This window comes from Mesocricetus auratus, unplaced genomic scaffold, assembly GCF_017639785.1.
Source record: "Mesocricetus auratus isolate SY011 unplaced genomic scaffold, BCM_Maur_2.0 Super-Scaffold_100006, whole genome shotgun sequence".
Lineage (NCBI taxonomy): Eukaryota > Metazoa > Chordata > Mammalia > Rodentia > Cricetidae > Mesocricetus > Mesocricetus auratus.
The window spans coordinates 8,821,920-8,841,994 of NW_024429190.1; the positions used below are offsets into that span (position 1 = coordinate 8,821,920).

Genomic DNA, 20,075 nt, shown 5'->3' on the forward strand with positions numbered 1-20,075 from the left:
GCCACTCTCTAAGAAAACACATGTACAAAGTGTTCCTATTCTCCCTCTGCCCGCCTCTCTGTTCTGTGAGACTTAAATGCCACCATCCCTCTGAAGCCTGTCCTGACCACCTGAACACTTGGGATACCAACACTCTTGTGAGGCCCCTCTGCTTTCTCTGTGGCCATGCTACCCATGAGTCTCTGGTCTCTGATGATTTCCTCTGGAATGCCTGTGAATCTTCGTGGCTGGTATATGTTTCTTTGGGTATTGATAGCAATAACAGCAATTAATAGCATAGCAACCTGCAATGCTATTAATGGCAATGACTTCTGGTAGTTAATGGTCCCTAAAATGTCTGGAATTTGTAACTTTGGGAGGCTCACCCAGAAGGTGACCTGATGGAGGGAAAATTAGGCTTCCCATCCCTGCTCACTTACCCTGGGAAGGAATTCTCAAGCTGTAGACATTGAGTCCTAGAAACTAGATCTAAAACATCACCTGCCCTTAGGAGTCTGGCCCTTCCATCCAGACTACTAGTGATCAGTAAGAATAACAGCCACATTCCTAGAGACATCTGGAGCCAATGCCTGCTGTCTACAGTGCAAGCACTTGAGTGTCTCTGCTTGCTTGGTGTGGCAGCTTGAATATAATTGGCCCCACAATCTCATAAGGAGTGGCATTATAAGGAGGTGTGGCTTTGTTGGGGTGGGTGTGGCCTTGTTGGAGGAAGTGTGTCACTGTGGGGGTGGGCTTTGATGTTGTCTATGCTCATGATATGGCCCAGTGTCTCAGCTCTCTTCCAGTTGACTGCACAATGTAGGACTCTCACCTACCCCTCCCCCACCACATCCGCCTGCATGCTGCCATGCTCCCTACCGCGATGATAATGAACCAAACCTCTGAACTGTAAGCCACCCCCTCAATTAATTGTTTTCCTTTTAAGAGTTGCCATGGTCATGGTGTCTCTTCACAGCAATATAAACCCTAAGACACTCGGCCAGCCCTGAGCAGAAGAAGAAATACCTACATCACCCACAAAGTTGTCCAACTAAAGACAATGTGCTCCAAACAGTGAGGAGCTTGTGTCTATCAGTAAATTACGCAGCTGGCAGCAGGGATCTCTAATTATAACCAAGTCAGCGGACGGGGCTCTGTTGGGAGATGGTGAGACCCCTGGCCATTGTCATTATTCACAGCTGAATGTCAGGTACCTTCACAAGGAAAGAACACATCTTCCCCACTGCACACGTTACATTCACAGCCACAAACAGCAGTTTTAAAGTTTGACATAATTAACTAGCATGTCATAAAATCACATTTACTCCCATCTATATCCTTCCTGCAATAATTATTTTCAGGGGAGGGGTGCCCTGAAGTTTGGTCAAAAGAACACAGCTAAATATTAAAGCAAAATTCTCATCGTGTCAGTGCCACTAATGTGCTTGGCTGGTGCAAGTTTTCATGACAATGCTGATGACAGTCGACATAAAACACTTATAGGGACCCATCCTGTGAGAACGCTGCTCTGCCTGTAAATCCAAGTGGAGTCCTGGAGCTTTGGCGCCCCCTCGGAGTCACACTTGGAACAAGAGTCCATTTCTCAAACTGCAGAAGAATGGCAGGGCTCCTTCCCTGTGAAGAGAACCAAGCTAAACACTTTTTATCTTTTCCAAGAAGTCATTCCTTCTAGGCGCCCCCTGCCTCCTAGCCTGATGATAAAGCTGGTAAAGGTTCTACGCTGATCACGGACCAGACTGCTGCTGTGTGTAACATTGTACCGAACAGAGGGGAGGGAGGCCGGCCGCGTCTAGAATCAGTTTTGATAGGGAACCTTGTTCTAATTTTGGAGTCAAGGTCTCAACGGTTATTTAAAGAACAAATGTAACCCTGGGGGATTTATTATTTTTTCTTTCAATCTTCCAATGAAATCAGAGTCCCTGTTCTTGGGTGTGAATAGGAGGGAGGAAAGGAGGGACACAACAACCCGAGCACTATGAGGGAGATACAGTGTGAAAATTGGGGTGCTGTGCCTTGGCCGGCTACCACGGGGCCCAGGCCTTCACGTTTCTATCTTTGATTTTTTTTCCTTTGTAAAAGCTCAAATTTTTAGCATTAGCTTTAATAATAAAGGAGAACTAAAATTAAAACGAATCGTGTTGAAAAGAATATAAATAGATAAAAGAGATACAGGAGAGACATGAAGACACATGGTGGATGAATGTCGCATGTGGGGAAGCCGTCTTAGTTCGTTTCCTGCCTAAAACTGCGTAGGTCTCCCCGGCGAGAACCTCTCCAGCCGCCATTGTAAACACTCATTTCAAGGGCATCCAGGAAAGCGTCTTTCCAAGTCGATCTCACACGTTCCCACCGCTCATCCACAAACTATTAAAAAAGAAAAGGGGGAGAAAAGAGTCGTGGTTTGTCAATTCAATCCTGGACCGCCAGCGTCCTCTGTTGGTCGCCTACGGAAGGAGCGTGTATACTTGGGAGAGACCCTTGCGAGAGAAAGTAGATAAGCTGAGAACTCAGAGCACTGCTGCTCCGGGATTTCAGCTCTCAGCGGTGTTCAGAGACCGCAGGTTAGCGAGAACTCTAGTCTGCACTGGGGTATACCAGAAAGAATTTAATACAGGCGTGCAACGATGGCTTCCAAAAAATGATTGTGAAAATTATTCGTTTTAGGAGCTGCTTGGCTATCAATCGTGTTTCAGTGGCACCCGCTTCTGTGTCCCCGTAGATGTAACCGCTAACTAAAAAGAATCCCCAAATAAGAACTGATGGAGCTTCATTTAAAAAAAAAAAAAATATATATATATATATATATATATATATATATGCCTTCCCGTAAGGACGCACTGCCCATTCGGCTCACTGGAGAAGGCAGCTAAGTAAGAGTGCTTGAGTCACGACGGCTTTGAAAAGCAAATCTTTAGAACTCACGACTGTCACGTTCGATTGTTCACTGCGAGACTCTGGAGGCTCAAGTAGCCAACGGTGCAGATTTAAATATGATCCGCGTGTCGGTGGGAAGTGCAACAGGCTCTCCAGGAGGCATTCAATTGCAGAAACTTTGCAAAGTACACAGGAATTGAATGGGCCCGCGCCAGCTTCCCAGCCATAAATCAGCTCAGGAGGGCCACCTAACCCGGCATCCAGGGGGGAGGGGCTGCAGGGTCCGGAGCGCCAAGTTGGCTGGCCGTCATTCCATCGGGGGTAATCAAGGGTACTGAAGTGACAGGGACTCAAGAGACAGCAAGGTGGCCGGGAGAGCCCACGGTTCCCGGGGACGAAGGGGTGGCCCGCGTACAGGGCGTGCGCACATGGAGCAGGTGCCCGGTGAAGACGCGCGCAGCGCGCCCCCGTCCTTGGTCCCGCTTCCCGGGGAGGCGCGGGGCAGCCGAGCCTGCGCCGGCCCACCCCACCCCCACCCGCGCCGTTCCGGGGCGTGTCCTCCGCCACCCCGGCTTCTATATATTGGCCTGCTCGCCCAGGCTGCCCAGACGCGAGCTAGCGTGGCTACGGGACGCTGAGGACCTGCTGCTCGCTGCCCACATCCCGCAGCCTCGTCCCGCGCGCTCCACTCCGCTCCCCTCCGCCGAGCCGCAGGCCCTCCGCCCGTCGGGCGCCATGCATCCCGCGCGCCCTGCGCTCTGGGCGGCTGCGCTCACCGCACTCACTCTGCTCCGCGGGCCTCCGGGGGCGCGGGCCGGCGCGGGCGCGGTGGGCGCGGGCCCCGTGGTGCGCTGCGAACCATGCGACGCGCGTGCGCTGGCCCAGTGCGCGCCTCCGCCCCCCCGCGCCCGCGTGCACCGAGCTGGTGCGAGAACCGGGCTGCGGCTGCTGCTTGACTTGCGCGCTGAGCGAAGGCGATGCGTGCGGCGTCTACACGGAGCGCTGCGGCACCGGTCTCCGCTGCCAGCCGCGGCCCGCAGAGCAGTACCCGCTGAAGGCGCTGCTCAATGGCCGCGGGTTCTGCGCCAACGCCAGCGCCGCCGGCAGCCTGAGCGCCTACCTGCCCTCCCAACACGCTCCAGGTAAGCCGCTCGCACCACGTGCACGAGCGCACTCCCTTGGGACTCCTGACTGGTGGCGGGGAGGCAGGACCTGTGGCTTCAGAGGCTTGATGTGACTCATCCAGAAGGTGTTAGTGGCGAGACGGGCCCTGGGAGGCGGAAGGGACCCCCTCAACCATCGCTCCGCTTGCTTGGTTCTCAAAGTGCAACTTTCTTGTAAGATGCAAAATGCTTTCCGTGAAAATGGGTAGATTTCCGTGGCAGGACGGTGGATACCAAGGGAGACTGCCAATGGACAGATCCCGGTCTTTGGAGTCTCGATGAGCGTGGATGCCTGGGTTTGGGCTGTGTAGCCCAGCTGTAGACCTGAGTTTCCATTCCCCGCAATTAGGAAGGTGCCTGTCTACCCCAGGGAAGCTTGAGCGTGGGAATACGGGATCGGATCAGGGCCAGGAAGGTTCGCTGGCAGGCACCTGTCTTGAAAATTCCTAACATTAGCATAGGCTGATTGACAAAGCTGTGTTGTGTCCCCATTTATCCAAAAACTATGGAGATGGAATTACAATACTGGTGTATTTCAGGTGTGTAACCTAAAGTTCAAAACGCAAGAACTGCTCAAAGTCACCAGGGCTGCAATAGGGTGTGAGCCCCATTTACTCCTTAGGCACTAGTCCACGCCCTGTGGCGCCTGCGGGCCTCGGTGATCACGCCCCAGGTGCGTGGGGTACAGGTAGTGCAGATCCAGGTGGTTTCCCCTGCCGAAGCATGAACTATAGAAATGCTACCCAGGAATGTTCTCCCTTCCTAATACAATGCGGAAGGAGTGGGGTGCCACGAGGAAAATCACAAACGCTTGGCAGTTACCCCTCCTGGAGCTGGTCCTATCAAGCAGGCGGCCATTCTAAGGGCATCGAGTCGTTCCCTTGGAAAGAAAGAAAAAAAAATATGTAAATGGATTTGGCAGCTGTTGCTCACAATGTCCGGCATTCCTAGCCAGTTTCGGCTCTGTTGTGTGAGTCAATGTCTTGCGCTGCACAGAGGAAGGCTAGAATTCTCCGGCTTCCCCACAGCCGGAGCAGATGTTGCAGAGCAAGCCCCTGAGACCAGCCAGGTCTAGCTGAACCGACCGTCCCTTTGTGATTTCTGTGGCTGCCGGGCCTGGTTTCTTCATCCCTGAGAAGCACCGGGTTCCTGGCAAAGCAAGACTCCAGTTGTTTCGCTGACTCAGTCAAAAGCAAAATTAGGCTGCTTGCCTTGTGTGTCTTTGGCTTCTAATGCATTCTGTGGTATCTCTGAAGTGATCCTAAGAAATACCGACGCACCATTTTGAGTTAGACTCTAATGACCGTTATTAGTAGCCACCATTGAAGCTCTATAGTATAAACTGATGTGAGCTTCTACTGTCCACTGAGGGGAGGGAGGGAATGACAGTTCTATGACACAATTCACAATTACCTTTTCAAGTTGAACCATATCCCCCCCCCCATCAGTGGTCTAAGGATAACAAACACACTAAAACAAGCAAACAAAGGAAGTTTAAGAAATTAGTTCCGCCTCTTGGAGGGCAAATGCAAATATTTTCATTTACCTATTAGCATTTCCTCTGACCCTGTACTTCCAAAAAGAAAATCCACTAAGATTAAAGCAAATTGAAGCGAAGCCCATGAATTTCCTTATGAACCTCCTCTGTCGGGGGTGCTGGTCTAGAATGAGAATTTGTACTTGAAAAGGCACAGAATTCATAGAGGACTTTGCAGCTGGACTCGGGGAGCTAGTTGGTAGGTGGGAAACTGAGGCCAGAAGGCCTCCCTGGGGCCCTGAAGGTCAATTGCTCTAAAAGACCTCCGATTCTGCGGCCTGCAGGCAGCTGCCCACGCGTGGAGCACCTGCTTCTCTTGGCCTAGCACCAGGGACCCAAGCCTTCCCCATGGGCAGGGTGCCCCAGCCTGGCATTTCCTGGGGCAGGGGGCAGCTGGAGCCTTGCACCCAGACAGATGGATTGCCAACTGGACCTTCCTGTTAGGAGGGTTGTTCGTGTCCCTGTCGTGGGAGGGAAGGAGTTCTGTGGCGGCCGTGACCTGAAGGTTGATCCAGAAGCTTTGGAGTTCAGAACTGGGCACCGGGGCCTTTGGCTTCCTGTCTAGCCACAAGCATAAGGTCCCAATTAAGCTATAACCCTGCCAGCACCTTGGATTCTGAAAGAGGCCCCTGCCAAAAGGAGGCGTACTTCTCCCTCCCCTGGCCCTCCAAGGCAGTGGACACACTACAGGTCTAAGCTGTGGGCAGTCCCATCTCCACTCTGTCTGCTCACCGCTGAGGTGCCCCTCCCTCCCAATACACAAAGTCTGTGCGCACCCGCACCTCAGAAATAAGCCTCCCTAACATGTCTCCATGGTTCTGTGGGTCCCTGAAGTGAGATATTTCACGTAAAACACAGCAAACCTGAGGGAATCCTCAGGCCAGTGTGCTATGGCCACTGGGTGGGGAATTACTTTTTTCAAGTCGTCCCGCACCCAACAGCTGTGCCCAGGGCTGAGAGGACCACTTTTGGAATCTTGTGAGTTTTCTGGTCAGCTCCACGGCAGCATTCCCTGGTGCACGACCGCCCCCTGCTGGTGGCAGGTGGAACTGGCTGCTTTTTCATCTGTGGAAAGGCTCGGTTAGTGTCTGCTTGCCTTCACTTGCAGCTGTACTAAAAACACCTGACAGAGTGATTTTCAAACAGACGACTTCCTGAAGCAAAGCCGTAGGCGTGCAACAGGTAGTGTTCTAGAATGCTTTGGCTAATACCTTTTACTTAACATATTAAGAGCAGTTGAATGACGTTGCCTTTTAGGTCTGAGGTGGTTCTGCAAAGATTATTATTCCATTCCCTTATCCCCATGTTCTTTTCCAGGAAACATCAGTGAGTCTGAGGAGGACCACAGTGCTGGCAGTGTGGAAAGCCAGGCTGTCTCCAGCACACACCGTGTGACCGATTCCAAGTTCCATCCACTCCATGCAAAGATGGATGTCATCAAGAAAGGCCATGCCAGGGACAGCCAGCGTTACAAAGTTGACTACGAGTCACAGAGCACAGACACCCAAAACTTCTCCTCTGAGTCTAAGCGGGAGACAGAATACGTGAGAACTTTTCCTCCTGTTGGGGGTGGGGAAAAGGGAACTCCCCAGGACAGCCTTCATGCAGCAAATCCCAGGGGTCCTAGCTGTTGAATGGGTAGCTCCTCCCTTTTTATGTCAAGCCCCACCTCCTATGTCAGAGTCTCATGCGAGGTTCCAGCTGAATTGTACTAGGTGTGTGGTGGGCCCCGCAGATAAAGAAACGGACTTCTCACAGATGGCTTTATTTTATTCTTTCTGAAGCCTACTGGCCTATTCTTAGATCACGTGTTTTACCTTGAGAAAGCAGAAGAGACAGGAAGTGATGGTTAGCGTCCTCCTGGGACCCTCTCACTGACCCAAACAGAATGTCCTAGAGAGGCATGCCACAGGTTCCTTCTGGGATGGTCCTGTGGCCATTGGGAGATTCTCAAACAATAACTGTGTCCTCAGGGTCCCTGCCGCAGAGAAATGGAAGACACACTAAATCATCTGAAGTTCCTCAACGTTTTGAGTCCCAGAGGTGTCCACATCCCAAACTGTGACAAGAAGGGGTTCTATAAGAAGAAGCAGGTAAGAGGGGTCCCCAGGGTATTTTCTCCCTCCATTGGCTCAGCGGGGAATCAGCCTCACAGTTATCTCCAGGAACCTTAACCTCTGTGGCACTCCACCACCTTTGTTCCCCTCTTCTGATGCCCGTATGCATCCCCTAATGGCAGTGTTTTAGGTGCTTTCTAAGTGGGTAGCTCACGGCGTGAACCTAGGGACAGACGTAAACAGTGCTCGGCACAGCTTCCCACACCCCAGTGTCTGTAAGTCTTCATTAGGGAGCCTGAGTGCTGCACCATCCATTGACTAGCTCAGCCCACTTTCACTAAGGAGAGACCAGAGGTGAGGCTAGACCCGAGGTCTGAGAGATCCAGCCTGACAGCCACAAGGCAAAGAAAGCTCAGCAGCCCCTCCAACATCCCCAGAGCGGTGACAGGGCACACACACACACACACACACACACACACACACGCACGCACGCACACACGCACGCACGCACGCACGGGTGTGCATGGACATACACCACCCCCTACACACGGGTGGCTCTTCAGGAGTCGTGACCCTCATATTTTACCTTGGCCCAGATGAACAACGATGGGGAACCACTCTGGACCCTGGTTACCCATTCACACACGGTGTCTCGGTTAGGGTTTCTATGGTTATGAAAAGGATCTTGACTAAAAGCAGCTTATGGAGGCAAGGGTTTATGTCGCTTACATTTTCATATCACGGTCCATCCCTGGAGAAAGTCGCGGCAGGACTGCAGCAGAGGCCACAGAGGGGGCTGCTCACTGACTTGCTCCCCATGGCTTGCTCAGCCGGCTGTCTTACAGCACCCAGGACCACCTGCCAAGGGGTGGCCCTGTCCAGAGCTGCTGGGCTCTCCCACATCCATCATTAATCAAGAAAATGCAGGACACATCCACTGGACAGTCTGGTGGCGACATATTCTCAGCTGAGGTTTCCTCTTCCCAGATGACGTCAGCATGTGTCAAATCGACATAAAACTAGCCAATGCGCATGATACTCACGTCTTGGTCTTGTCTCTCCCTCCCTCAGTGCCGCCCATCCAAAGGCAGAAAGCGGGGCTTCTGCTGGTGTGTGGACAAGTATGGACAGCCCTTGCCTGGCTATGACACCAAGGGGAAAGATGACGTACACTGCCTCAGTGTGCAGAGCCAGTAGATGCCACTGCGCCACGTAAGCCAAGGGTTAGGCCCGGGGGGACAGTGCCTTCTGAAAATGGCCCAGGGTCAGGGAGATTGCTAGGAGCCACGCGGCCCCAGGTGTCCACCCCTCTCTCTGAGCCCCTTGGCCCAAGAGCTGCAGCCAGGCCCAAAGAGAGGAAGACAAAGGGGACACTTGAAGAAGGAGGAGGTCCCCAACCCAACCACAGGCTCAAGGCCAATGGCTTAGGATATGCATATTCTTTTTGTTTGTTTTTGGGGGTTTTTGTATTGTTTTGGGGGGTTGGTTTTTTTGGGTTTTTTTGTTTGTTTGTTTGTTGCTTTTTGGGTTTTTTGTTTTAGTTTTTGGTTTTTTGAGACAGTATTTCTCTGTAACCTTGGCTGCACTGGAACTCCCTCTGTGGATCAGGCTGTCCTCAGACTCACAGAGATCCGTCTTCCCTGCCTCCCCAGTGCTGGGATTAAAGGCGTGTGTCACCACTGCAGGCCCACTCTTTCATATGCAAGCACTGTGAGGACTTTTGTTTTAGTAAAACTCTGTCTGCAGAAGTTCTGTGGTTTGCCTTCAAGGGGGGCGTGAAGCAATTAATGGAAGGAATAAATATGTTATGTTTTCTCAAGACAGTATTAATAGGCAGAAAAAATTTTCATTTTTAGTTAAATGTTTTCTTATAAGTTGGAAAAATAAGGTGCTAACACCTTTCAGCAGTGAAAGTGTCTTCAGTGTCATTTGGTTGAGAAGAATAGGCAGGGCTGGCCCCTTGGTGGAATGCCACGCTAAGTGCTTGGGGCTGAGTAAGAAGCTGAGCCCTTTGGGTTTTAGAGGTAGTTATTTCAGTGTATGTCTTACTCTTTTTATTTTTCCTTTTAGTTGACGTGGAGCTCAAATACGCCTTATTTTGCACAAAAGACTGCCAACATCAGCAGCAGCTGGCTACAGCCTTGACTTATATTTCCTTTTTTTGTGGTGAACTGATTAAAAACAAAAGCAAAAAAAAGCCAAAGTTTAGACAGATTTTCAAAATGCTTCTGGTTGTTTAAGTAGTTAACTTGATCATCTTTCTACTCTCCAGTAGTCAACAAAAAGCAGTTTGAATTTCCCTGTTGCTTCCTATGAAAACACTCATGTACTCCAGGCCACGGATGCCCTCTCCCCCAACCCACCCACCCGAAGCGGTGCGGGACTCCAATGCTGCTGGTCCTCTGCCTTCTTGACTTCAGGTTCTGTTGCTGATATGGAAAAATCCTCTTTCCATTCCCTGTAAATGTGTGCAGGCACTGTGGAGAATGGGGAAGCCCTAACCAAGTCTGGGCATACTCCTGAGACTCATGGCCCTTACGGTGTCATCCCTGAATCAAGGGCCTGGCCCTGCAAGTGACCTGGTCTACTTGGGAGTCGTGGGGATAGGTCAAGTCTCTCTTATTTAACATGACCAAGAATGTTCTAAGGCACTCTGGGAGCCCATAAAAACAAGGACAAGGACCTTCCTTTGTCAGGAAGCTTCCTGATGGCTTGGCCCCCCAGATGGCCCCAGGTCAAGGGAGCAGTGAACATCAGCCTCCAGGTTCAGAGATGTCACAGATAATGGTACAGTTAGTTCTGCGGATGATTTAAAAAAAAAAAAACAGTGTTTTCTTGTCCAACAAGTTTATTGTGGGGTGGGGGCAAGCTTTTTTTTTTTAAGGAAAAAAAACCAAAGGGTATATTTTCATCTTCCCCTCCTTCCTGTCTAAGCAGGAAAGAGGAAGGACTTGTTGGGTAGCCTGGAAAGACCACCTAGAGATCACCCATTTGTTGATCTTGGGGTGCTTCTCGACTTTCTTTATAATTCACGCATATATGCAGACAAAATACATCCATAGTTGTTAACAGTGTAGATGACATAGCCCAAGTATAGTAGAATCTGTACTAGATAATCCTAGGTGAAATGTTAGAGACGTTAGGTGTTGTGACCACGGGCATGCCCGAGGGTAGGAGCCGTGTCTGGAGGCTGGGCTGCTCCCCCAAGGCCAAGGCCAAGGAGGTCTGGCAACAGAGGGTGCGAGGAGACTTCACTGCATCCCACGGGGTGGACATGCGCTGTACAGAGCTTGTCTCGAGAGCACAAAGGAGTCTCGAGACATTCTGCCTGCCTATCAGCTTTTCTTTATTTTTTTAATTAAGTTTTTGGGGGAAAGTGTATTTTTGAAAAGTTTGTCTTGCAATGTATTTATAAATAGTAAATAAAGTTTTTTATCATTTAAAAAATGCCCTTCTCCTTTTGTTTGCTTCTGGGTCTTGGGTCGCTGGAGAGATCACTCTGAGAGGGTAGAATCTTCCAGACAGAGTAGAAAATGTCATGGCCATGACAAGACGTCATGGCTGAGTCCGTCTCCAACAGAAGAATCTCGGTGGGACATGCCTTCTTTGGCATCCATGCAGCGTCAGGCCGAGTGCAGAGGGATATCTAGGTCCAGGAGGGTGTGTTGTGGTTATTATGGTCTAGACAGGTAAAGTAGGTTGTCTCCACAACAGTCTGGCCCATGCCTCGGTCTTCAGAGCAGCTTCCCCGGGCAGCTGATGTGAGTGGTAAGATGGGCACATCCCACGAGTCAGCAGCCTTTCTGCAGCTGGGTGCTTGGAGAAGGGAAGTGAACCGAATCCAGAAAAGGAGGAGAACCAACCTCAAAGGATGCTGGGAGGGCTTCTTGTACCTCAGTGCCTCTCTGTGACTTTGGCACAACTGCCCTTGCCAAAATAATTTCAATACATCCTGGGACCATCAAACCACATACAGTGATTGCCTGTTTAGGGTCGCGTTTAAAGCCAGTCAACAGACATCTGAAGTGATCGCAGAATCACAGAGTTGGCCACAGCCAACAGTGGATTGGTTCTATGGGTATTCCCAGATGGGGCGGGGGGGGGCATGCAGTATGACAACAGGGTGGGACCAAGGAAATCAGAGGGCAGCACCCTTGGAGCGCTTGGAAAGGGTACCGTGAACTCACTTGGGGTGGGGTGACAGCGTACACTGGCCCTGGAGCCAGACCCGGGGTGCAGCCATCATCCTCACGTCCTAGGAATCCAGGACAGAGACAGGGCAGGCCCTTTGGTGCCGTTGCAGAGGTGTGAGCCGCACGATGATGCTTATAAACCCACTGGGCTAACCTCCCTGGAGCTACCAATTCACCCACCTTTCCTTGGCCTCACCCTTTCACCTCTGACCTTTCGCCTGTCCTTGCTTGTGACGGTGGTCAGTTCCTCAAATCAGCTCAGCCAGGCCGGGATGCGCACAAAGTTAGCATCATTTCAGGCGTGTCTGTGAGCGCCCCCAGATGAGATGCGCCCACTGACTCCCCAACACCTCCCACCACCACCCCACACGTTCGCTGTATGTTGTGCAATCTGCTCAGAGTCTGAATAACACAAGTGGGGGGGGCGTTCAAACCGTCCTTCCTACCAGGGACATTTTATCTTCTCTGGCCCTTAAAGTGAATATTACATCATCAAGTCCCCTGTGTTCAGGTCCTCAGCCCCAGACTGCTCACACTTCCTGCTTTCCTGTGGTAGGTGTTGGGACTTCTCAGCCTCCCTTGCCCACGAACCAACTCTTCACAATGAGTCTCCACGGACAGGGAGGCGAGTGGGTTGATTGACAGACAGAATTCAAAGTCAGACAGAACAGGTCACTGATGAGCAAGTGTATACTTGGTGCTATACAGGGCCACGACTGGTAAGTGAAAACTTGGTAGAGCTGCGGAGACGGCTTGGCGGCAGAGCGCTTGCCTTATGAGCGTGCGGCCCTGAGCTTGCTGGCCGTGTAAAAGACACAAAGTTAGAGAAACAGGCGACAGACAGTGGGAGACAGGTCATAGACAGACGTGTAACCCACTGTCTCTGGCTCTGTGGGGAGTTAATAACACCTGTGAGCAGTCCTCTTTCAATGCTCCCCTGAGCCCTGTAAGGACTCGTGCCCGCCGGCTTTTCCTCTGGCCCTCTCTTCATCTGCCTCCTCCCAGCCTCCCGGCCAGCGCAAAGCTCCTGTGACTCTCTGCCTTCTCCTTGGCCACCCTCCACCCTCTCAGGGGTTAGCATCACCCGTCCTCAAGGTCACTGTCCCCTGGGGTGGAGGCAGTGGAGGGAGCTCAGCTTCCCTCAGCAGGCGTGGCTGGAGGCGGCCAGAGAAGAACAGTCTGGATGGGATGGGGAGTCAGGGGCCAGGAACGCTCAGCGGGTGGAGGGACAGTGTCTGACCAGCCTCCCAGGTCAGCTTTGAGAAGCGGGCAATGGAGGAGGCAGAGAAGACTGGCTACGGCTGGGGCTGGGCCTGGAAGCCAGAAGGAGAGGAGCCTGTTATGCTGACAGAGGCGAATGGAAACTCCGAGAGAGAGCTGGATGTGGTGGCCCTGGGCTTTTGGAAGTCTGAGGCAGGACAATTGCTGTGACTTCTAGACCAGCCTGGGTTACAGAGTAAAACCCTGTCTCAAAAGCACTGGAAGTCAGTGACTACTTGTCAGTGATGTATTTCAGCCAGAGGAAAGCGGGGCCTCGCTATAGTTGAAGAGTGTTGAGGAGGGGAGAGGCTCCGGGGAGGAGGGAGGTGCCCCAAGAGGGTAGGGGATCCCTAATGTGGCCCAGACAGAGGCCTGAGGCTGCCTGGAAAAGGGTCACAAGATCACAGCACCACCTATCACATTATCCAGCCCCAAAGCGCAGACTCGGAGTCGGGAGGATGAAAGATAAAGACATCACAGGAACGAAGACAAAGAGAGCACCTCACAGGGACAACAGCATTTCCAGGTAGAGTATTTATTCCAGATGCGCATTTAAAAATGCACCGGATGCAGGTTTCCACATTTAGCTTTGTTTACATAATCAACATCTTAACTTTCCCCGGCAAACGGGTATCAGACACAAATCTGTGGCTGCAAAGAGAAGATCATGGGCTAACGTCCCTCCTTAAACTGCAGGCTGGCGTGGGCACGCTCTGGCGATATCACGCTGCCCTTTCAGAACAGAAGAATGGAGTCTGGGACAGCCGAGACCTAGTCTTTACGTATATGGTGATGAGAAGTGCTTCATGATATATAAGTTAATATAGCACAAGTAACTGTGTAGAAAAACATAAACTTACAGTGAATAAATAAGAACCAACTTCATATATCAAGCAGTATAAAAAGTAGTTCCTGGATATATACATATACACACACACACATATATATATAAAAGGGTGTGCTCCAGAGTATAAATATACTATATACTTAAATATTCTGTGTGAGAGAGCAAGTGTGGAAGTCTTCAGTTGTGTACATTGAAATACTGGTGGCAGTTGGGGTCCCCTCTGATCTCCAAAGACCCAGGAATCTTCTTCCCACTCCATGGGTAGACGCACCAGCAGAGGCCCGCTTCTCCATCCAGGGATGTCTCGCACTGTGAAGACAGAGCCAAAGGTAAGAGCAGCAGGCCCTGGAGGCTCCGGGCACCCCGTCCCTGAGTGAGGCCGTGGGGGCTCCGGCCACCCCATCCCTGAGTGAGGCCCTGGAGGCTCCGGGCACCCCGTTCCTGAGTGAGGCCGTGGGGGCTCCGGCCACCCCATCCCTGAGTGAGGCCCTGGAGGCTCCGGGCACCCCGTCCCTGAGTGAGGCCGTGGGGGCTCCGGCCACCCCATCCCTGAGTGAGGCCCTGGGGGCTCTGGACACCCCGCCCCTGAGTGAGGCCGTGGGGGGCTCCGGCCACCCCGTCCCGTCCCTGAGTGAGGCCCTGGGGGCTCTGGCCACCCCGTCCGGTCCCTGAGTGAGGCTGAGTTCTGCACAGCCACCTACTAGCTAACACTCAGCAGTGTCAATGCCTTTCTGGTTGCCATGACAAAACGGATACACTGGCTAAGTGGCACACGTGATAACGACCAGGTACATTCACTCAATGGTACAGTGTTTTGGCAATTATCTCCTCGTGGCCCTGCTGACAAAGGAGCCCAGCAATGGGGCTCATTGATTAATCACCTCGGTCGCTCAGCTGGGCCTAGGCCTCAGGTTTTCTCAATGAAATCCCAGAAGTTTCACTTCTCTGAGTCCTAACTAAAATCTCCTCAGAATTGAGCCTTGACTTGCTGGATCTCAGGTATTATTGGGCGTAGCACAAAGCTCTACTGTACTTTACTACAGAGTTTTAATTTATGGGAAGAGAGAAGGCGGGACATTTGTCTCCTGAGTTGACTGTGTTCCTTTCCCCAAGTTGCAAGGAACTGAAACCTGAGTGTCAGCATTTAGAGCACCAATCGCTGTTGATCGGAGTGAAGGTAGCCCCTCATGAGTTTCCCTCATCCCTCACACGAACACTCAGTCCTCACTACTGGCTGAAGTGCTCCCTGCTCATCATACAATGCCCAGTCCTCCCAACGAGGTGAAGCGCCCCTCATCCCTCACACTAACACTCAGTCCTCCCTACGATTGAAGCTCCCCTCATCCCTCACACGAACACTCAGTCCTCACTACTGGCTGAAGTGCTCCCTGCTCATCATACAATGCCCAGTCCTCCCAACGAGGTGAAGCGCCCCTCATCCCTCACACTAACACTCAGTCCTCCCTACGATTGAAGCTCCCCTCATCCCTCACACGAACACTCAGTCCTCACTACTGGCTGAAGTGCTCCCTGCTCATCATACAATGCTCAGTCCTCCCAACGAGGTGAAGCGCCCCTCATCCCTCACACTAACACTCAGTCCTCACTACGAGGTGAAGCGCCCCTCATCCCTCACACGAACACTCAGTCCTCCCTACGAGGTGAAGCGCCCCTCATCCCTCACACGAACACTCAGTCCTCCCTACGAGGTGAAGCGCCCCTCATCCCTCACACTACCTCTTTCTCGGGACTAGGTTCTCCCAGCTGTGCAGGGATGGCTCTCACGTAAGAGAGTCATCCATGTTATGCATGGGTGCCTATAAATCACTGGACGTAAACTCCATGAGGCCTTACAGGGATGAGGAGGAGGAGAGCCTGGCGGGCGAGAGCACGCAGTAGCAGAGCCGCCTACCTGTTTGCTGTGGTAAAATCCATTCTTGTTGCAGTTTGGCAGATAAAATTTGTAGATTTCATCTCCTGCTTTCTGTTGGGCTGCAGCTAACCTCTCTAGCACTTTATAGAGTTCTCGCTGGCAGGGCTCCTAAAAGAGTAATTTTATATTAGCAAGAACACAAGAAAGAAGATTTACTTTAGACAATGGCTGAGACAGAGGAGTGGCCCCACCAGCCAGTCATGGTATTCTAGGGCTGGTCCCAGGCCTTGTTTCCCATCTGTGAGTGGGACAGCTTGGTCTCAGGGCTTGAGATGTGTGTGTAAGGGATGGGAATGACATCTGCATCCTCACTGGGTGGCATTTTCTAAAGACCCGCTTAGTGACATCCCGGCAAGGGTCTGGCCAATGGTATAACATGCTTCCTGACCCCTGCCCCATGCTGAGTAATTTAGACACCTGCACTCTAGTAGGAATGACAGTGGATTCGATCTCTGTGTGTGGGATTTAGCATCAGAAATACCTAGATTGTGGAACTGTCCTTGCAATTGACATATGTCACATTCATTGTGGAGCAATGCACTCATCTGGATAGCTTAGGACCAGAATGAGATTTCTTATACTTGCTATAATTTCTAAATGAAATTCTAAAGTGTCTCTAAAAAAAAATGTGCATGCTTTCTTTTAAAGCCTCTGGGACAATCTATCTCAAACTTTGGCCCTCTGTCGCCCCCAAGTGGTCACATTAAAACCAGCCACTGAACTAGAGTAGCTCTACCTGGGTTGAGAATTGGAGGGGGAAGAACAGAGCTGGAGGGTGGGGACAATTGCTGAATGCAGTGACAAAGGAACCCAGACTAGGGATGGCCTATTTTATGCTCTGTGCATTTTGCCATATTTTTAAGGAGGCAAAAACACAGGAGTGATGGAGGAGCAGAGCCTCTATGCTCAGTTTCAGTATGCTCAGGGCCTTCCAGACGTTGTCCAGACTAACATTTTCACTTGGGACAAACCCGAGGGTCCACTGCAGGGTCTCACCTTCCATTTCTTGAGGTCAGTGATCTGTCGGGCCCGGATGCTGTTGTAGGTGCTGATGGCATTCCACAGGATGGGCCTGTCCTCACTGGAGGGGGCCATCAAATGGAAGCTTTCCAGCAGCTGCTCCTCTGTCATCTCGGGGCTCTCGGGGAGCTCATCCTCGGGTGCTGCAGCAGCTTTTGCCTCTGCAAAGCAGGCATCACAGACCCATGAGCTCCTGGAAGCATCGCTCCTGTGCCCGGGGCACCTTCCCCTTAGAACCAACCAACCTAGAATGGCCCAGTGAAATTGGATTTTTCACCAGTGGCTTTTGGGAGCAATTAGGACTAAAGAGCAATTCCAATTCTTTTCTGAGAAACCAGTACATGTCAGGGTGAGGCAGGAGAGCCCCGGGGCAGAGTAAGCATATGGACAACTGGGGGGGGAGGCAGGACTATAACCCTGAAGACGCCGAGGACTAGGGTCAATGCCTAAACCCATTAGAAGTGAGACTCGATCCCTTGGCTGTCCTCTGCTCTACAAAAATGGTCTAGTAAGACCCCAGGCATAGATGTAGTTCAGTTAGAAGCAAGGTCTAGGAGGCAGCCTTCCTCACCCAGACCACCACCCTCCTCTCTACTGGAACCCTGTTTTCCCACACATCATCAGCTCTGCACCCCTCAGAGAAGGGCATCTTTAGACCCCTTCAGCAGCCTATAAAGGCTCATGGGGAGAAACAATTGAGGAGCCCCGCCCCGTTGAGGGGAAGTCCATTTCAGAGGACCCACCATTGGGATAGCCCTCATTTCATTTACATACAGCACCGCTTCCCATCAGAGCACGAGAGCACGAGAGCCCTCCACACCCACACAGGACGTGCATGCAGCCCAGATGGGGAGATAGGCGCTGGAGCGGAGGAAGAGGCATTTCCCAAGCTTCCTACTACAAACAAACCAGTGCTTAAATTCAGGAAAGCGCCCGATTGTCAGACTCTAGCAGGCAACATACACATCAAACACTGTTTGTCTATAGCAATGAGTGGAAGTGAAGGTTTGGGCCTAAATGTTCACATTATGTTCTGTAAACATCTGGTAAGCACATACTGTAGCAGGATATATGCTACAAAGGACATTGCGAGCCTCCTGGGGGCAGCGGGAGGGCTCCCATCCTAAACCTTCCAGGATCCTCCAGCCGCTGGAACTGCCAGGGGCAGAAGCCACGGGAGGAGGGGTTAGGTGTGTGGACCGTTCCCTCCACCCCACCGAGAGACCAAGTACTACTAGTCTGTGAACTTTCTTCCCAGCTCTCCACTAAGCACTGGGCACTCGGACACCTCCCCGCCCCCCCCCCCCCCCGGCCAAGACCAATCAACGATGGGCCTCAATGGGTGACAGCTGAAAGCTTTTAGTAAGCCGGGAATGTCTTTGTCCCACCCACTATAGGCTTGGGACAGACTTCTGCTGGCCTAGGCAGTGAGTGTGTCCCAGCCAAGAGATCTAGAGGTAGAGAGGGCCGTACCTTCACGCTCGGAGCTAGACAAGGTTCTTGTGGCAGGGGCAGCAGGCTCTGGTACACAGGCTCCCTGGCCGCGGGTGAGGGCATGCAGGGGACGAGGCTCTCCTGGCAGGGCACGGCAACTGAGTCCCTGGGCACAGCGGGCAGTGGCCACCCCGCAGGCGGCGCCCAGTGGCAAGGCACATGTCGGGCAGCAGCCACAGCCAGCAGGCCGGGAAATCTCAGGGCACGAAGCGGGCACGGGTGGGCAGAGTCCCAGTCTCTCGGCAGTGCAGGGAGCGCAGCGCCATGGCTGGGAGGCGCCAGTGGTCACGCCAACCTGAAAGGCTAGGAGGATCAGGAACCGCCAAGAAACCACAGCTAGGAACTCCGGCATCGCAACCCAGGGCAGCAGGCAGCAGATCAGACTCTCTGGGCAGGCAACAGTGGCGCGGTGCTCACAACTCTCTGGGCAGGCGGTAGTGACAACAACCGTGGTCACAGCTCTCTGGGCAGATGGCCGTGTGCGGTGTTCAATGCTCGCTGGATGTGTGGTTGCGGGCAGTGGACGATGCTGGCTGGTTGTACCCAGAGCCTTATAAAGGGCTGGCTCCAAGGCACAGGTTAATGATTGTAGGACAGCGTGCTAGGATCCCAGTGTTCAAAATAAGTTTGTTTTGCTTGTGAGCTCTGCGCAAACCGTGGGTGGAGGGGAAGGGGGAGGGGGCAAAAGCATCAGGTTTCCTACTATGTTTGCCCTGTTGTGATGATCTGGGACAGGAGCAAAAGTCCAATTCTAACAGCAGGCTGGTAACCATATGGGGGAGGGCACTTGTTTTTGTTCAAGGGGCATCAAAGACCTAGCCGACCAGGCTTTTCAAGTGAACTCAAGGAAAGCCCAAGAGACGAAGGAAGGACACGTTAGGCCAGGAAGGCTTCAGAAAAATGACCCTTCCTCTATAGAGGAGAAGGGCCCAGGGCCTCAGGAACCTGTTTCTGTGACTATGGAGTCAGTCTAGTTCTAGCTTAGGTGAGATGCTCATCTGTGATCACCTATGAGAGCTTTCTCTTTCTTTTATATTACAAGGCAAACTTAGGAACCTTGGAGGGCAACCAGGAATGGGACACACCCTGGAGGTTCCCCCAAGCTCCCCAGAGTAAACTGATGAGCTCCCGAATTGCCCAAGTGTCTTGTGTCTTCTGTGTCCCAGGTCCAGATTTCACCTCCCACCCAGCCTCACCTCTACCTCCTGACCCAACATCCTCAGAACATCCTAACTCAGAACATCCAGCCTCTAGCAAAGGTTTGGACCCTCCTGTTTGCCCTTCATGGTATTGCTTTGGAGTGGGGTGGAATCCTGCAAACTGCCCAAGTGTTCTACCCCGGTTCTTATACCAGCCTAGCCCCTGGAGATCTTTTAAGAGTGATATTTCAGACCTGAGGCCGTGGAGACCTCAACTTTAGCCCCTGTCTCAAGAGGGGACACTGAAGACAAAGGTTGCGGGAGATTTCAGGCCAGTGTCACAGAGACCGCCCTGGACATCCTGAACAAAAACGCACATCCCTGTTACCCAGCAGTTTATTACTGGTCCCTGCATTTGAGCCTCGGGAGATGGGTTTCTGAGTAACTTGACTAAAGCACTCTAAACTCATGCACACTGACCTACCGACGGTCATTCTTACACTCAAAGGAACCAGTGTAGCTGCCCCGCTACAGAGCAGGCATGAGGGGAGATATCAT

The 20,075-nt window shown here is 52.1% G+C and overlaps 3 protein-coding genes across 3 annotated transcripts; 1 reads left to right on the forward strand and 2 right to left on the reverse strand.

The window, feature by feature from the left end:
- Positions 1-2,085: 2,085 nt before the first annotated feature.
- On the reverse strand, positions 2,086-3,611 carry LOC121140734. The gene is made up of 3 exons (XM_040746628.1): positions 3,531-3,611; positions 2,923-3,474; positions 2,086-2,364 (listed from the first exon to the last, which is right to left on the reverse strand). The coding sequence occupies exons 1-3, from the start codon at positions 3,609-3,611 to the stop codon at positions 2,224-2,226; spliced, it is 774 nt and encodes a 257-aa protein (XP_040602562.1). The 3' UTR covers positions 2,086-2,223.
- Positions 3,478-11,078, forward strand: Igfbp3 (insulin like growth factor binding protein 3). Its single transcript, XM_005082945.4, is given in 6 exon segments — positions 3,478-3,771; positions 3,773-4,016; positions 6,892-7,118; positions 7,548-7,667; positions 8,703-8,843; positions 9,702-11,078. Coding segments are annotated over 5 exon segments (879 nt in total). The 5' UTR covers positions 3,478-3,609; the 3' UTR covers positions 8,829-8,843; positions 9,702-11,078.
- Positions 11,079-13,651: 2,573 nt separating this feature from the next.
- Positions 13,652-18,850, reverse strand: Igfbp1 (insulin like growth factor binding protein 1). The gene is made up of 4 exons (XM_005082944.4): positions 18,358-18,850; positions 16,861-17,045; positions 15,844-15,972; positions 13,652-14,240 (listed from the first exon to the last, which is right to left on the reverse strand). The coding sequence occupies exons 1-4, from the start codon at positions 18,728-18,730 to the stop codon at positions 14,109-14,111; spliced, it is 819 nt and encodes a 272-aa protein (XP_005083001.1). The 5' UTR covers positions 18,731-18,850; the 3' UTR covers positions 13,652-14,108.
- Positions 18,851-20,075: the final 1,225 nt, after the last annotated feature.

Bases quoted from the DNA above. Each gene is read 5' to 3' on its own strand.
- LOC121140734 (XM_040746628.1), bottom strand. From the start codon at position 3,611: ATGGCGCCCGACGGGCGGAGGGCCTGCGGCTCGGCGGAGGGGAGCGGA. The intron at 3,475-3,530 runs GCAGCGAGCAGC...GCGTCTGGGCAG, and splicing joins GACGAGGCTGCGGGATGTGG to CCTGGGCGAGCAGGCCAATA. The intron at 2,365-2,922 runs GTGAGTTCTAAA...CTTTTTTAATAG, and splicing joins AACAATCGAACGTGACAGTC to TTTGTGGATGAGCGGTGGGA.
- Igfbp1 (XM_005082944.4), bottom strand. From the start codon at position 18,730: ATGCCGGAGTTCCTAGCTGTGGTTTCTTGGCGGTTCCTGATCCTCCTA. The intron at 15,973-16,860 runs GTGAGACCCTGC...TTACTCTTTTAG, and splicing joins CTGACCTCAAGAAATGGAAG to GAGCCCTGCCAGCGAGAACT. The intron at 14,241-15,843 runs GTAGGCGGCTCT...CTGTCTTCACAG, and splicing joins GATTTTACCACAGCAAACAG to TGCGAGACATCCCTGGATGG.